This window comes from Eulemur rufifrons, chromosome 7 (assembly GCF_041146395.1).
Source record: "Eulemur rufifrons isolate Redbay chromosome 7, OSU_ERuf_1, whole genome shotgun sequence".
Lineage (NCBI taxonomy): Eukaryota > Metazoa > Chordata > Mammalia > Primates > Lemuridae > Eulemur > Eulemur rufifrons.
Window position 1 is genome coordinate 236,476,140 of NC_090989.1, and position 17,971 is coordinate 236,494,110.

Below are 17,971 nucleotides of genomic sequence, written 5' to 3' on the forward strand. Positions count from 1 at the left end.
ATATTTTCCCCTTAATACACCTACCATGGCTGCTTATAGGTATGTTTTAAATGCTATTGATGAGATCAGTGAGAAAGGAAAAATCTTCATTTATATTTCACATTTACATCTGATCTAAATATATACATTGCATTATGAGCCCACTCAGAATTGAGAGGCAGTGCAAAGCCTTTTTCCTTAAAGCAGTTAAAGCTCTTACGTATTTTGCTTTCCATGCAAGCCAACATAAAAGTAGGACAACGGATTACAAAGGCTGCACCTTTCTCCAATCCTCTGAACAATTTGAGTTGGAGACTTTTTTTCTCTCACTCCAACTATAGTTCAGTATCACAAGTAGTCACTTTTTTTTTTTTTTTTTTTTTTTTTTTTGCTTCATTTAGTTAAAAGGTGTCCTTTGGCTTATCTTCTGCAGAGGAAAGGACTTGGCATCAGGACACAGGAATCGTGGATTTAAATTTCTCACCCTGCCGCTAGCAATAACAAAACAAAAACAACTATCAGATGCCCTCATCTGTCTGGGTTTTAGTTGCCTCGTGTGAAATGGGAGTAAAACTACCTTTCTTTCCCAACCCATCTACTTTCTTGCATTCCCTTTGGGGCTATGTGGCTTGATGCCTTATACTGAATTTCACCTGTGTTCCAGGATACTCTCGGGGCATTGGTATCTGCGGTTCTGATGGAGATGTGGACAGTAATAGGTGCACTCCTTTCAAAGAAGAAGTCGAACACCTCCAACTCTACCTGCAAACAAACACAGGCATATGAACCACATACCAGCAAGTTACAGCATAAAGTAGCATTAATTCTAGGGTGCATCCACAGACGGAGGCAAAAGTGGATTCAGGTTTCTGCTGCTCCCAGATCTCATTTTTGACAACCTGATTTCACTTCTCCAGGCTCTAAATCTTGTTCCTTAGTTTACCGGTATTTTTAAGTTTTCTTCTCCATAAAAGAATTTGTTAATCCGGAATTAGCAAATCTGCTGGAGAAGTATCTCTGCATTTGCTCAGCAGACTGTCTCAGGCCAACATTAATCACTCAAATCTCTCTCAAAGGTGGAGGATCTAGAGCAGTGGTTGATCTTGTCCCCCCAGGGGACGTTGGGGAATGTCAGGAGACATTTTTAGTTTCACAGCTAGGTATGTGAGAGGGTGCTACCGGCATCTAGTGGGCAGAGGCCAGGGATGCTAGCATCCTGTCATGCACAGGTCAGCCCCCACAGCAAAGAGTTATCTCATCCAAAATGGCAATGGTGCTCCTATTAAGAAACCCTGATCTAGTGGCATCTATCCCACTAGACATATTTTTAAATACCTAAATTTTATTTGCTCTCATGAAATCCATAACTAATAGGTAGGGGCTATGTGATAGGTTTTGAGCTTTATTATGTGCTATGTAGGTGTTGCACCAGATGTTGACAGAGAAGGATGAGGCATAACACAGGAATGGGAGGCACACTGCCCACTTTTGAAGAATGTATAGTCCACCGGAGAGGATAAGAGAAATAATCAGGCAGCAATATTATCAGCAAATACTGAATAACAAAAGAAATTGATTCAAGGCTGTCAAAGCAACAGACTGAAAATGAAATGCTACGTGGGCAGGAGATGCCTTTTTTAGAGGTGCAATGTAAATATGTATTAGGTTGGGCCCCCGGCCCAGGGCTTGCAGCCCACACAATCTGAAAAGCACATAGTCTCCACTGAGAAAATTGAGAGTTACCTTCTAACAAAAAAAATCACACATTTGCACAGGTTCTGCTTTAAGCTTACATTAAATACTGCCAGAAAATACACATAGGAAGCAGCCAGAAAAGCGGTGCTCTATTTGTGAGCTCGAGGTAAAACTGGACATGCATTGAGAAATTACTTCATAACAGGGAAGGCCTGAGGGGCAAGGGCAGGAAAGAAAAAACAGCTGCCACATACTATGATGAAGGGAAGAGAACAAAAGCAAAGGGCAAAGCACAGCGTTTATAGTCTAAAGTCTTTTGTCTGCCCTTGAGGCTAAATGTGGAAAATGCCTAAATTACATGGAGAACAATTTGGTAACCCCAGGGACACTCATTTTCCTTAATAAACCTGAACTCAAGTCTGTATCAATCTGCTCACTTAAAATTTCCATCCTATTTGAATCAACTTGCTGGTAGGTCTTTAAGTATACAAAGTGTTATTGTGTGTAAGACTGTAACCAGCTGTTCTCCACTCCCATTGACTACAAGCCCAGCAGAAAGAGGCTGAACCTGCAGCAACAAGGATTTAGATTAGACAGCAGGAGGACTTTCCTGACGAAAAGTGTTCAACAGCAAATTAGTTATCAAATAAGACTATGCAATCTCCTACCCTGAGTCAATGTTAACAATTAAAATAAGGACCACCCCCCCATAAAAAGCTCTCACAAAAAAGAATTTATTAATAAAATAACTATAAACAGTATTCATCTTTAATCTCAATGCTCTGCGTAATGCAGAAAGGCTACAGAGGGCTATCAGAGTTCTCAAACCCGTGAGCCCTGAGCCAAATGTGGCCCTCAGAAATATTGTGTAGCTGGTACTACAAGTTTTAAAATTTGTAATTATGTTTTCTATATTTAAAAATTGAAAAATTTTTACAAAAAATATATAGTTTTACAAATTCTCTTGACAAATGAGAACTATGGCAACACTGGGCACATGTGTATTCTCACGGGACAGTAACCAGGCCAAGCTGGGTGGCAGCTGCTTCCTGAGGTGCCAGCTCTTTCTTCAGTTTTGAGTCACCTGCCTGGCTCCTCGAGGCATTTAGTTTGCATTCTGATTTACAGAGATTGGTTCTCTTCTGAGGCCACCATCGTTCAAATGAACCTGCCTGTTAACGAAAGGGGTCTCTTAAATAAAGGGGTCTCTGTGAATACGAATGAGGCTGGATGCTTTGTCTCACCTCGTAATGTCTCCTCTCAGAGTGGCTGCTGTTTGGTGGCTGATAGGCAATCTGCATGTCACTGAGATCTTTCCAGGTGAATGAGGAGATCGGTCTGGTGTGATCCAACAGGTGAGTCACATAGCCCTGGAGTGGGGCTTCAGTGATGTTGAACACCAGCAAGGGCTTGGGGGTCTCATCTTCTTCGCAGTCCAGAACTGATGTAGTCAAAGAGGTCAGGATGAACTGATCCACTTCCAGGGTAAACATGGCCATGAAGGCAGCCCTCGGAATCTGATTCGGAATGCCAGCTCTGATATAGACGGGCAACCACGCACTCTCTGACTTTTGAAGGAGAAAGAAAATATAAAGGAGGAGATAACAATAATATGGATGAAACTATATCATACAGGGTTAATAGCATGATGTTTAATAAAGCCACAGCCTAGAGGCTTTATCGAGCAGTGATATGAAACCTGGCCGCACATGACAGTCACCTGGAGAGACTGTAACACATACTCATAATCAAGATCCATCTCCAGAGATTCTCATTTAATGTGCCAACGAGGGGACCAGAAAACCAGTATTTTTAGAGTTCCTTGGTGACTGTAATATGTAGCCAGCGTTAAGAAAGAAGCACCTATTTTGGCATCAGAAGGAACTGTGCTTATCATTCTACCTCCAGCACTTTCAATTTGTGTGCCTTTATTTTTTTTATTTTTTTAAACAGAGTCCAGTTCTGTTGCCCGAGCTACAGTACAGGGGTGTGATCATAGCTCACTACAACCTCAAATTCCTGGACTCAAGCAATCCTCCTGTCTCAGCCTCCAGAGTAGCTGGGACTATAGGCGTGCACCACCACGCCTGGCTAATTTTTAGCTTTCTGTAGAGATGGGGTCTCTTTATGTTGCTCAAGCTGGTCTTGAACTCCTGGCCTCAAGCAATCCTCCTGTCTCAGCCTTCCAAAGTGTTAAGATGACAGGTGTGAGCCACTGTGCCCAGCCTAATTTGTGTGACTTTAGACAAGTTATTCCTAAATCTCGTTTTCCTTTCATCTGTAAATGGAAATACTAGACTCCCGAGTACTCAGTGAGAACCAAGTGAAATAGCCAAAGTAAGGCACTTAGCAGTTTCTGGTACACACCAAAAACCTCCTCTAGCCACGATGCTTACCTCCTTTCATGTGCTTTTAATGTGTACAGGAGAAGAATGAAGGAAAACTGTCTTTATAATTCGGTCCTCATGCAACTAAAAGATGGTTTCTTGCTTGTCTAGTTAGTTAAAGACCCTGGGTCTCCAAGTGAGGGCTAGGTATTGGGGATTGCAAGTGACCACTCAGGCTAGGAAGGCATCCTCCCAAAGTGAAAGCCATGAATAAGAGACCCTCCAAAGAAACCAAGAAACCATGAAATTGCATCATGAGATCTGAGGTAGCAACAAGTGCTACGGGTGGGGAGAATCCTGACAGCAGTAGATGCCGGCTAGCATAGGATTCCATATATCCCCTTGTTGAGAGAACCGGGCTCAATTATCAAAATCACATTAATCTGATACTACTGAACACTAGATAGTGGACTAGGAGTTGTAATCTATATATAACAGAATGCTAAAAGTGGAATTCTTCTTGGCTCAGTCTCAAGTGAAGCCCAATAAAAGAGATATCAGATTTCAAAGTGAATATAAGACAGATACTATAATAGGCAGAATTTGCAAAGCGAATTGTCTGGAACTAGTTCTGGACTCTAGAACCTTCTCACCCACTATAAAAATATAAAAAGATTGATAGGTGTAAGAGAAAGAGGTTTATTTGAAGAGAGGCGTGCTGTGCTGAGTCAATTCCCCGACCCTCAACATCACACACCCCCATGAAGCAGGGAGATTGGGGAAATGCTACTTCCCTTGTCTCAGGTGTCAGGAGAGAAGTTTCCTTGAGATCAGCCTTAAAATGTGTTTCTTGCAGGTGGAGTGTGCAGAGGACTGAATGTGGAGCTCATACCAGAGAAAGCTACATGGCCAAAAGTAGAATAATAATTACAGCTGTTCTAGAATCAGTCTGTCCCTGTGAGTGGCAGCAAGGGACATGTGGGTGTGGCTGCTTCCAGATATGGGCCAAGTCAGACAGGGGCTGGTCTGGGGTCTTCCTGGACCCTGATCTTTAGAGAGCATCCTTCAGAGGCCAAAAATCCAACAGCAAAAAGCTGGAGATGGAAATCATATCCTAGGGGCTGCAGGAGAAATTGCAAGTGACCACTCAGGCTAGAAACACATCCTCCCAAGACAAGAGAGCTACAAGTATGAGATCCCTGCAATGGGGCTCTCCAGAGAAACTCCTGAGATAAAGAAGCAGCTTGAAACATCTCCCAGGCTCAGAGAGCATGAAATCATATTTCATCAGTGCCTGATCAAATAAGATCTGTTTCCAGCACTCCCCAAAACCACTCCTGCCACCAGCCTAAAGGTTCAGAAACTAGCCAGCAAAGCTCAGAAGAGAGCAGGGCAAGAGAGAAACAGAGAGGAAGACAATCAACCCCTTCCCTTCTCTTCCCAGTGCATGTTTCACAAAGACAGATGAATGATAGACTGAGATACTCCAGGATTTGGATAGCTACTTTTCATGTGCCATTGAGGAAAAAATTACTGGAAGATACAAAATTAGAAAACTCAAGATTTAAAAGGACTAGTGAACACTGAGACCAATTAAGACTAGAGTCTAAATAAATATGTTACTTTAAACATGTTAATAAAATGGACACAAATGTCAAAAGAGCTTACTTGAAATAAATGATAGATGATAGAAATAATAAGGTATAACAATCGTATGCTAGAACTGAAATTGCAAATTATATAAACAAAGCAATTGCCAGGAGAAACGATCAATTGGATCCATTCTCCCCATACACAGGAAAGAGCCAAGAGACCCCATTTCATTTGCTTACATTGAATATTATTAATATAGATTGAAGAATATTTTTTAATTTAGAATTAAATCAAAATAAAACATAAAACGGGATAAAGGATTTCCAAATAAATAAAGATAAAGGCAAAGAAAAAAAGACCTATCATGCAAGATATTGTTTTCATTAACAAGAAAGCATAAAATAAGATGATAAAAAAGAATGTATCCATTTTTACCACAAACATGAATAGTTTATATTTTCTTATTCAAGACAAATATTCTAGAATTCAATGAAAATGTCCAATTATGTGTACCTTACAAGAAAGTCTCTTAAAATCAAATTATATAGAAAGATTAAAAGTAAAAAATTTACATGTAATTTATCATGTAAGGGAAAGAGCAGAGGGATCACATTAATTTCAAAAGATGAATTCATGGCAAAAACATTAGAATGGACAATGTGGGCAGCTGATATTGATAAAATATATAAGACAAGGATTCTTATAAACAACATTATATTTAATATTGTTCTGGCCAAACCAGTGGGAAATAGAGCAGAAATAAGAGGAATAATTACAGGGGGGAAGAAAAGGACAAAATTATCATCATTAGTGAAAGATATAATTATGGTCTTTAAAAGCCGAAAGAATTGAAAATTTCTTAAAATAATTGAATTCAGGAAAGAAGCCAGATAAGAGAAAATTATACCAAAAAATAGCTTTCCTATTTATCATCAATAACCAATGAGAAGATATAATGGGGGAAAGATTCTATTCACAATAGTTTCACAAAAACAAACTGCCTAGGACTGGACTTAATAAATGTTCTCAATGTACATGAAGGAAACCATAAACTTTACAGACACATATAAAAGAACATTTGCCCAGATGAAGTGTGATACCGCATTTCTGGATGAGAAAGCTCAATATGGTTAATGTTCTATTATTCCAATTCTTCCCTAAATTATTTATAGCTTAATCCAATACTGATAAAAATCCTTAAGGGGCATTTTTTTCCTGAAACTGACATAAATGACTTAATTATTTATCTGGAACTAAGACTAGGAGAGAATGACTATGAAAATTTTGAATGAGAGTGATGAGAAAGAACTTGCCTGTAAGACATTAAATTGCATTATAGATCTATTATATTTAGAATCATGGGACACTGGCACAAGAATAAGTAGGGACAAAAAAGCTAGTCTTGAAATAGTAGACATTATATCTTTCTATACAATAAAAGAATCATCTAAAATCAATGGGAAACAACTTTATTCAACAAATAGTGTTGAAAATTTAGGCTATTTGGAAAAAAACTGTTGCTTGTATTTCACCATATAATAAAATTTATTTCAGGTGGATCAAAAAGGCAAATATAAAGAAGAATACCTTTAAAAAATCTAGAAGAAATTATGGGTGAATGGTCATTTAGTCACCTGGTAAGAATGGACTGTACGACCATAAAAAAAATAAAAGAACAAGATACAAAACTTCATATATAGTATAAATTCAATTCCATAAAACAAAACCAACTCTGGTGTGCCTATCTCTTACTGTGTGTATGTATATGTGTGTATAAAAATGGCAGAAATACAGGTAACTTTATTTTCTTCTTACTTTGCTTTCTGTGTTGTTTAATATTCTCTGCAGTGAGCATATCACTTTTCTGTTCATAAACGAATCTGTTTTATGACATGCCCAATTAAGTACCGACTAGGTTAATGCTAAATAAAGCAAGAAGGTCACTAAAAGGCATAAACTCACAATAAAACAGATTTTGAAATATAAACAAATAAAGCCCTAATTCAATAATACTGAGGAAAAATAAGAAAAATCAGTCAGAAAGAAATACAGCATTAATTTTTTTAGTGGATGTAAGAAATCATTAAAAATGAAAGGAATTTTGTGTCAAAACAAACAGAAAACATCTACTAGTCATCAGTAGACCTAGAGTTTAGGTCCTGGCCCTGCCATAAAACAGCTGTGTTATGTATGGGCAGGGGACAGCATTTCTCTGGGCCATGACTATACAGTAAGAGGCTTGGGCTAAACCCAAATGTGGCTGATCATCAGTTTCTTACTGGATGACTTTTTAAACCAGCAAAATATGCATTGTGCTTACTGTGTGCCAGGTTTTGTGCCAAGTGCTTGATAAGTATTGTCTCATTTAATCCTCCCAGTTACTGTAAGAAGTGAGTGCTATTATTCCCATTTTAAGATGAAGAAAATGAAACATAAAGTCCAAAGTCACACAGCTAGTTACGCAGACGTTTTAACCCAGCATTCGTGCTCTTAACTATTAACATTAGACTCAGAAATTTACCCTTTAAAAACTCCCAAGTGATTTGCCTGATCAATTTGACCAGTCTCCCTCAAAGATTTTTACATATCTCACTTCTAAAATACTATGATGCTGTTCTATCATTTCCTTATCATTTCTTGTCTTATCAATGCTTTGGGGTAATAATGTTCAGTGTTTGAACAAGTGACATCCTTGTGAGAAACCAGATTGTGAAAGATGGAGGCCTTTCCAAATGTCATCTTGGATCATCTTCTATCAGCACAAAATTTGAGCTGTTTCAGCAGGTATGCAGTTGCCCCAGTTTCCCAGATAAACAAATTACAGAGTATGTGAATCAGCAGAATAGCATGTTAATTATTTCATATAAATTGATTCTACTTTCTGCCATTATTTTAATGTAAAGAGATCAAGAGAAGGAAAGGCCAGAGAATGAGGAGGAGGTCTTTGGAAGCCTGTCTCCTTGACAACCCGGCCCTCCATCCCAAAGTCTGGAAGGGTGAAAAATTTGTGACAATCATAAAAGGGGGACTGAGGTTCTCCCTCCTAGTTTCCAGTGGCCTTACAGAATAGACCCCCGATTTCAAGGAGAAAAGGAAGCATCAAGGAGAAGGTGTTACGAGAAATCAAATGAGAAGCTGAAGAGCGCTGGAGGTGAAGAAGGAAGGTTAGCATGGAACTAGCCTCAGTGCTCCCCAGGTTGCCTTAACGATGGAAGAACAGACAGGAACCAGAGGAGGGAAATTACACACTAATATTACATACAAAAGCTACGGTTTTAAGCACTTACTAGAAGAACAAACAAGCCTGCAGTTCCAATGACTCACTGGCAGTTTCACCCACAATAGCACGAGCACCCCCATGGGATTGGCTCTGTTACTGTGAACCAGCTGGGGACACTGACACGGAACCCCAAACTCTACCTTGTACACGATGTTACTCCTGCTATCTGTGAGGTCCAGTCGGAGGGAGATATAATCGATGTTGGGTGAAGGGGGAGCCATGTGTTGATAGCGAAGCCCCATCAGCAGGAACTCCTCACAGCTTACTTTGAGACTTCCTATTTTCTTCAATCCCGGGGGACAGCTTCCACCCGGACACTTCAGTTCTGTTCCCACGTCTAAAATATACAGCATCGTATCAAGATAGTCACTTGAACATAACAATTGTAAAATTTGAAAACCAATACTCCCTCCCACGGATACTTATTCCTGCTCAAGTCCCCAAGAATACTCATGTGTCCCCACTCATTCACTGAGTGGGTGCTCATTATTCTGAAAGTCTGTCATTTCCTTTGGTGGAAAACAGTTGACCAGTTGTCTCATCACTTTCTCACCCACCACAAGCTGCACTGAGATAAAAAATAATAAAATGTGTTTTCTGATGTTTGAACATCTCTGGCCAATAGGCCAGTGGTTCACTAGAACCTTCCACAGACTAGCTCTCGTCTTTCCTTTGCAGCATCAGCTGCCCCGTCTCCATCGTCCAACCTCTACTGGACTATTTTACGCACTGAAATTCTCTCCCTGTTGTGCTTACCATACACTCAAATCCTGCATATCCTTCTATGTCAGCTAGTTTTTTTACTAAACCCTCCCTTACATAGTCTTTGACCACCTGAACCAACCCACTCCTGCCCTGAAAATCATAATTTTCTCTACAGTAGTCTTCGTGTCTTTGCCCGACTGTATTTTTCACTCATATGTGTATGGTATTCGTAAGCCACTTATTTTTTGAGTCTCAGTTCCCTGATGTACAAAATAGATACTCTCTCTACATCTTAACCAGATTGTTGTGAAGATGAAATGAGATTGTCTATGAACATGCATGTCTTGAACTGTAAACTTCTGTCCAAATTCAAAGTATTACTGCTACGACTACGATTATGCCTCATATTTCCCGGTTTCCCATAGTTCCTAGAACACTATTATGCCTACAGGAGGTGCCCAAAGTATGTTGATTGAATGAACAGCAGAAGGAACGTTGTCCATCAACTCTTCCTGATTTGAACCGTTGCTGCTACCTACCAGCTTTACCTAGAACCTGCTCATAATCCAATAATACCGTATAAATACACCAGCTAATCTTACCACTGCTGCCACTGCTATTACTATTAACAGGTGACAATTAATGAGTACGTACCGTGAAGCAGACACTGTGTTAAGCACTTAGTGTGTGTAATCTCATTTAAGCCCATCCTTACACAACCCTACAGAGAAGCTATTATTCTTTCCCATCTTACAGAGGCTTAGACAGGTTAATAACTAAAATTACACAGGAAATAAACAGAGGCAGTTTTCAGAACCAGGTCTTTCTGATTCCAAAGTTCATGCTCTTAACCACTAAACAATTTTCAACCAGCTAAAATTTATATTAGTTAAACAGAACTCTTTGTCATGATGGAAGATGGTCATGTATGGATATTTTTGTCAGTTTTAGTAACACCCAGATAACTATTGAAATATATCATACGGGACTCAGGGAAAAAACTATGCGGCTGATCTCCACGAGGTTCTTCTGGCCGAGGCTCCACCAGAACCACCTGGCCGTGGGCTGGCAGCCGAGTTCTCACGGGGTCCAGCCTGACCGTGCATTCCAGGCTAGCCATTCTGTCATAATCAAACGTGAGCAGGTTCTTATCAATTGCCCGGGACAGGCCATAGAATTCAGACACCTCCAGCACATTGTTGCTCATGCGGATGATGTTACAATCTGGCTCCAGGAGATAGACCCGCAGGGTAAAGGTTTCCGTGAAGGTGTCTGTTTCAGTAAACCTGCAGAGAACACAGAGCAAAGGCAATACGAATTGGTGCTCGGATAGTTCTGATACCTGTGCACTCAGCTTGAAGCTTAGAGATTGGCCTTCCCAAAACGTACGCCTCAGGTCAAGTTTGGATTTTGTTTCACACTCCAGTCCCAGACTCTCTGTTCTCTTCCCTCCTTCTGTTTACCTCGGTGTCACCACCTTTTCCGGCCACTTCCCCCTCCAAACATCTTTCTTTCAACACCTGGTCTCAAAGTCATCATCCCTGCCGATATTCAATGACTGCTGAGCCCTCAGAATCTCACTTCTAGCACATACGTAAATTAAGAGTTATCAAGCCTGTGTAATTTATGTATTGAATTTTAATTCAGGACTGAAGGGGTGAATTCTGAAGCATCTTTTCGCTCTTCAGAAGCAGCATTATGTGGGTGGCCATTTATGGTCTAATTTGGCTGCCCAGCTCGGTGCTTAGCATACGAAGGGTATTCGGCAATTGTTACTTCCATACCCTCCATCCCCTTAGTGACTCCAATCTCAGGGTGTTTACAAAGACTGAAAGAGATTTGTTGTCATTCTTTTTGAGGGGAAGAAATCAGTGAGTGGTGACCATGCATCAATAGTGCAGCTTCTAAGTGATGTGCTTTTATTACGGCCCAGGCATTGCACTAAACTCTTTGCAACAGCATCTCAATTGGTCCTTATAAAAACTTGTGATAAACATTGTTAATTCCACTTTACAGTTGAGGAAATTGACGCATAGAGAGGTCAAGTAGTTTACCAAAGGGGCTGGAGAAGATGTAAGAGGGGAATAAACACGCTCCCTGATCTTCCGCCTTTAACTCCTCCGAATTATTTTATCTTAAATGTCCTCAAGACCAAGGCAATTGTGGCCCCTCTAAGCCTGCCCTTCACACAGTGCTCTTCCAACCTCCCTGCCCCCTAGAAGCTCAAGGAAGGAGTGGCAGTCCCCAGAATTCAACAGCTTTTCCAGCCCTTCCAGGCAAGCTCTTTGAAGTCAGCTTGTTTTTTACCTGTAAAGTTTTGGAAAGACCAAATGGCAATGTATGCCGATTTTATAGCTTCCTAAGGAATTCTTGGGTGCCACTTCATTTTCTGAGGACAGCATTTTGCTCACGCCTCTCTTTTGATACTTATCCTGTGCCAGCGTTATCTCCCATCTTTTGCATTAGACTATGAGCACCGAAAGAGTCCGTGTGGCCTCATCTTTGTGTTCCTTGTGCCCAACATAGAGCCCGACCTATAGTAGGTGATCATAAATGTTTATAGAATGATTCACTGTTCCCATGTTGTCTACAAAAATCCTTTTCATTAGGCTGGTGCTTAAGGGAAATTCACACCAACATATTTTAATCCAATATTCTTAAGAGCAATAGAAACCAAGTAAAGAATAAAATAAAGACGTCTCTACCTACACTGAGTTCTCAGGTGCTTCTATGAAGTCAGCAATACCATAATCATGAGCTTAAATTTAAAATTAATTTTTATTGGGATATAATTCATACACCATAAAATTGATCTTTTTAAAGTTTACAAGTCAGTGATTTTTAGTATATTCAGAAGGTTGTGCAACTATCATGACTATCTAATTCCAGAACATTTTCATTACCCACACCCATTAGTGGGCACCCCCCAACTGCCTCAACCGCCCTCCAGCCTCTGGCAACCACAAACCTACTTTCTGTCTCTATGGATCTATGGCTGAATAATATTTCATTGTATGGTTATACCACATTTTATTTACGCATTCATCTGTTGTACTGATGCAACTTTTTGGCTACTATGAATAAAGCTACAATGAACACTCATGTACAAGTTCTGTTAACAGACATAGGTTTTTACTTTTCTTGTGTACATACCAAGGAGTAGAACTGCTGTCTCATCTGGTCATTCTATGTTTAACTTCATAATTGCTTTTTAAAACATTTTAAATTATTTAATATGTTTAAAAATGGAAGATGTTGCACTTGTAACTAGCAGCTGATAATCAAAAAGAAGAATTTCATTCAATTTTAGAGAATATTTTCCTCCTAATTCTCATTAAGAATTTGTAGTTTGTAACTACCATTTCCTATCACAAGTGGTAGGGTGGAACACCAGAGATACCTGTATGAGAATACTAAAGGGAAACAGGATAGGGCTAATAATTTGCCCTTAAATAAAGCCCCAAGGAAAATGATACAAATGGAAATAATTGAAAGTTGGCTACAATTCTTGCCTCACCCACTCCGGTCTCCAGTTTCTATTGATTAATTTCTTGTTTGAAGTCTATTAACTCACCTCCTGATAAGACATACCCACAGAAAAAGCCCTCAAAGTGCACAGAATGGTTACCTGGTAGAGAACAAGCCATGCTCCTGTGCTGCTCACCTGTAAAGTCTCAGCTTCACTGTGTCTTCATCAAGAATTGGGCAACCGTTGTGAACATACTTTACTTCATTGGGAAGGAAATGGCAATCAAAGACCTAGTTCACATGAAGAGATGGATAAATATCTATGAGAAAATTGGTACAAGATTTAATTTTTCAAACAGTAGAGTACTGCCTGGAGAAATTATGGTTAGCGATGTGTGTGTGTTTGAGTGTATGTGTGTGTGTGTGTTTTAACCACCATCATCTCTACCCTACCCCCACACCCACTCACCATTCTGTTTTTACAGCTGTGTCTTGTTTTGAGAATATCTAAGTTATGAAAACCAAAGCAGATGAAGCAAATAAATTAAGGGATGATTACTCTAAATAATTCTTTTTATAATTATAGTATATTTAAAACATGGTTGCATTTATCAAAATTTTATTTGCCTCCTTCAGGGGTTCATAGCAACTGAGTTAGAGAGGTTTTTCTCTGTCTACATAAAAAAGCACATTAACCCACCCACACACACACTACTCTTCTGTATGTCTTTGTTCTCCTTTATTTTATTTTACTTTATTTTATTTTATTTTATTTATTTCAGAGTATTACGGGGGTTACCCAAAGGAAAAAAATGACATTTTATAAAAAAAGACACCTGCACCGGAATGTTCTCCTTTTCTTTCATTCTTTTCCAAATAGTGTTTTTATATTCAAAGATGAAACCACTGGCTGTGGCCGATCAGAGTCAAACATGATCCACAGTTTTATTTTTTAAATGCTTGCAAAAGACTGCTTACGTTAGTTAGATAATAGTGGAGATGGCTGATGAGACAACTAGACATCTAAAGGCAATTGCTCTACTCAAATAAAATTATAATTAGCTGTCTCACCTCACTCAGAATTGTTCAGGGAACTGCTGTTGTATTTTGGGAACCCTGGTTTTTAAAAGAAGAGTCCCCTCTCCTACCTGTGTCATGACCATTCTGCCCAGTCTGACCTGGGAGAGTTCTACGGAATCCCCCTGAAGTACTCACTCATCCTCATTTGTGTGTTTTGTACCTTTCCACAGCCTCAAGCATTTTCAGACAACATAATCCACTTTATCACTAATACAAATGATTTTCTTTTCCCACAGATATCATTGGTTTCTTTTTTTAATTGACAACCAGGAAGGAGCTAAAGCAAAGACCTTCCCCCTATCATTGACAAATAGTCATGGTAATAAAGAGACAATCTGCTTTGTTAAAAGAAACATCTGTTTTATGTTTCATAGTATGTTTTCCTTTTATAAAAGGCGACAACCACAATTGTCCATAAATTTACTAACTAAAACAAAGGAGAGCTAAATCCTTTTCTAATTACTGTCTAGCTTTGTTTTTTTCCACTTCAACGGCTTTTCAATTACAATTTATAATTAAATTGTCACACATTCCTAACTCATTGCTCACTTTAATGACAGTAAACTGGTTCAAACTAGAGATACTTTGTTACCACCGTATTTCCTAGTCAAGAAAGCAAGCTCAGTGCTAAACTGGGGCGCTTTTCCACTCAGAACTGTCTTGCTTTGGGCCAGGTGTGCTAAGTGCTGAGGGTGAGGGAGCCTCTTCCTAAAACACGAGGAAAACATACTGCCACTGACTTCATCTAATTGACTATATCAAGAGGGTTATCTAAACAGAAGGTACTGGTGTGCACCAGTTGAGATCCCTTTCCAAATATCCAATATAGGAAAATGAACCTGTTGGTCCTAAGACAAACTTCGGTAATGAAATGAAAACATTAATTGAACAGATGTTAAACAAAATGTTTTCTGTGCAAATCACATGAAATTGTTCATTACACAGCAGGGTGTTGTTAACATAGTCGCGTCGCTAGAAATGGGTTCACATAAGCTTGGCTTTCAGCTCACTATTAAGCTCTATTAAACAATAATGTCTAGGCTCTGCGTGTGTGTGCACGTGCACTTGGCTATGCTTAATTTCTAAAACTCCATAAGACATAAATCCCTGGGGGAGAGCTGAACCAGCCTGGGTTAAAAACCAAGCACAAATTCAAACAAACAAACAACACTTACTTGAAGGAATCTCGTTTTTGTTGAAATTATCAGAATAAAAAAATAGGAATGATAACCCGGCAGTTGGAGAAACAAAAGTTTTCCCACTTTATAGATTTCTCTATGCCACAAAGTTCTAATATTTGGCAAAAAAAAAAAAAAAAAAGTGATGACACTGCACATTTTAAAGGATTCCTGTACTACAGAAAAAAGTGTAGAAGATATAAACCACATCTCTACTTTAGATGATAGAGATCAATTTGAGATGTCAGGTTTGCCTATGGAAATACACACGCTGAACATCAGGACTGGGTTCTATTTATTTTTTAATGAGCAGCGGCAGACTGGGGAAGCAGTGTGGGGGAGTGGGAGATTCCTCAGCAGTCAAGAGTTTCCTAAATCAGGGGGGCGTTTTGTTGTTTCTGCTCCATGTTGTCTTTCCAATAACCAGATTTTTGCATTAAAATCAGAGAGTTTGAGGTGGAGATAACTTGAATTCCACCCCTGATCCTTGTGACCAAATATGTTCTTCACCTAGTTCAAGTCACTTGGATCCCTTTTTGCCCCCCAGTGCCTCAGAGCAGGCCAAACAATCAGGACCATTAAAGCAACACTAAAAACAAATAATGGAGATGATTTCATTACTCTTAGATAGGAGAGAACCACATATGTTAAGGAGTCAGAGGCTACTTGGGGTGGAGAGAGGGTAGCCCTGAGAGGCTGGCTTAGGTAACAATAGACCCTCCTCAAATTGCCTCCTAAACATTTTTGTTTAGGTCATTATTGTGCTCTAACATTTTTAAGAGAATCTGGTGACTGGCAGAGCTTTTGTTTTGCTCAGTGGGGTATGTATGCTTGGGGTCCTAACAGGAAGACAGCTTAGATGGCTTGGCTTGCTCTTGCATGCTACCAGTGAGAATCCTGCTTCTCTTCCTCCCCCCAAAATACGCAGCCTTATGTATAAATAAATGTTGAACAATTTCTTTACAATATATTGACTGGAAGGGGTACCAAATTATCAATTCATCCGTCTTTATAAGGCACCCATGCATAGCAGTACAGCCCTGGGTTCCTACTTTATCAAGGACCCCAGTCCTCTAGGACCAGGGCTTCTATCTCGCTGCCACTCAACACTCTGAGGGCGTCATTTGGCTTCGACCTCAGTCCCTGCAGTTGGGTCTCCATCACCTGCTGCTGGGCTCACTCATATCACCTACCTATTTTTAGTGCACTGGGGCTCCGGTATGAGCAATCCCAGGTCTATCCTTTTCCCACTGACTGATAAGTGCCGATCAAAACACATTCAGAGTACAAATAACGTCCAGAAAAAATGAGAAGTTGCAACTACCAAGCACTTGGGAATACCACATTTTGGGGCCATTACTGTACTCTAACGTTTTTTAGATGCCCATCTGAAGCTCTTTGACAAAAGAAAATCTCACAGGAAACTGGAGGGAGACATTTGGTTGCTATCACACCAGCCACACCCACAACATGAGACCCCTACCATAGAATGCTGACGTGTCTCAGAATTGGGCTGTATCTCGAAGTGTGGTAAATGGAATGTCTAGAGATATCAACTTGAGCTAGCGTCTAAGTCTCTTTATTCCATCTCTATATCTAGAACCACTTTGGAACAACCTCACGGAATATGTTTATTTAGCCAAATGATAATTTTCATAGTTTACCAAATAGGAATGGTCCGTGTTTCCAGAAGCAGCAGCAGCAGCAGCAGTGAGTGTTGAATATTCTCAAGATGCTTTGCACTGAGAGCAAAGTTAAACCATAGTAGGAACAAGTAATAAAACCGGAAGCAACTTTCTATTATGTACAGGGGTTAACCCCTACTTAAAGCAAAAACAATGAATGAAAATACAGACTTTTCAAACCTAGTGAATTAGAAGGTAACTGTTCACGCTACAAAAGGATTGACTGTAGAATATCCTTACTCTCCAAGATTTTGATTAAAGAAAAAAAAAATCATGCAGATACTTTGAAAGAACAGTGCATATTTAATGTGAATGTCTTCACCTCTCTCTCTCTCTCCCTCTGAGTCCCCCGTGCATGTGTCACACTCACATTCCTACACAGCCCTGAACAGAAAAGCTCCACGTGACCTACCTGTGGCGTGAGTTTCCCAACCCTCTGGGTTATGGGCTCGTTCGTCACCACCTCCACCTTGCAGGCATCCTTCTCTCTGGGAATGGCAAACTTCAGGTCGTCTCCTGACAGGAAGGCGGAGCGGCCCTTGGTCACCCTCACCCCGCGGTTAACGCTGATGAAGGTGGGGCTGGCCCAGCGCAGGAGCAGCAGCAGCAGCAGGGCGTCCGGGCCCCCCCAGCTCAGAAAGTTCATGCTGACCGGGGCCAATGCGCTTCCGTCCGCGGCAAAACCCCTCCGACAAAGGAGGGCCTCTGTGCTCCCTCCTGGCGTGTCAGCTCATAGTCCAAGGGGCAGGGCGAGGGGTCCCCACGACGTGGCCCGAGATCTTAGCATGCCCCTTTCCTTTCAAACTCAGACAAGGACGCCTTTCAGGCGAGCCCGGGGCCTTTAATAAAAGTCGCTGATCACTCCTGACAACGCCGCAAGATTAATGTGCCTCCCAAGTGCTTTTCTAATCCTGCAAACGGGAGAAGGGGTTGGAGGAAAATGAGAGAGAGACCAGAAGGTTTGTGTGGCTATTCAAAGGA

At 40.3% G+C, this 17,971-nt stretch overlaps 1 protein-coding gene across 1 annotated transcript in view; it reads right to left on the reverse strand.

The window, feature by feature from the left end:
• FREM1 (FRAS1 related extracellular matrix 1) overlaps nt 1–17,971 on the reverse strand; it is a 144,714-nt gene that overhangs the window by 101,736 nt on the left and 25,007 nt on the right. The window contains exons 2-7 of the mRNA XM_069474205.1: nt 17,403–17,901; nt 13,244–13,338; nt 10,564–10,865; nt 9,015–9,211; nt 2,919–3,242; nt 633–741 (exon numbers count right to left, since the gene is read on the reverse strand). Coding sequence (XP_069330306.1) covers nt 633–741; nt 2,919–3,242; nt 9,015–9,211; nt 10,564–10,865; nt 13,244–13,338; nt 17,403–17,636 — 1,261 coding nt within the window. The 5' untranslated portion in view covers nt 17,637–17,901. The remainder of the gene's footprint in view (nt 1–632; nt 742–2,918; nt 3,243–9,014; nt 9,212–10,563; nt 10,866–13,243; nt 13,339–17,402; nt 17,902–17,971) is intronic.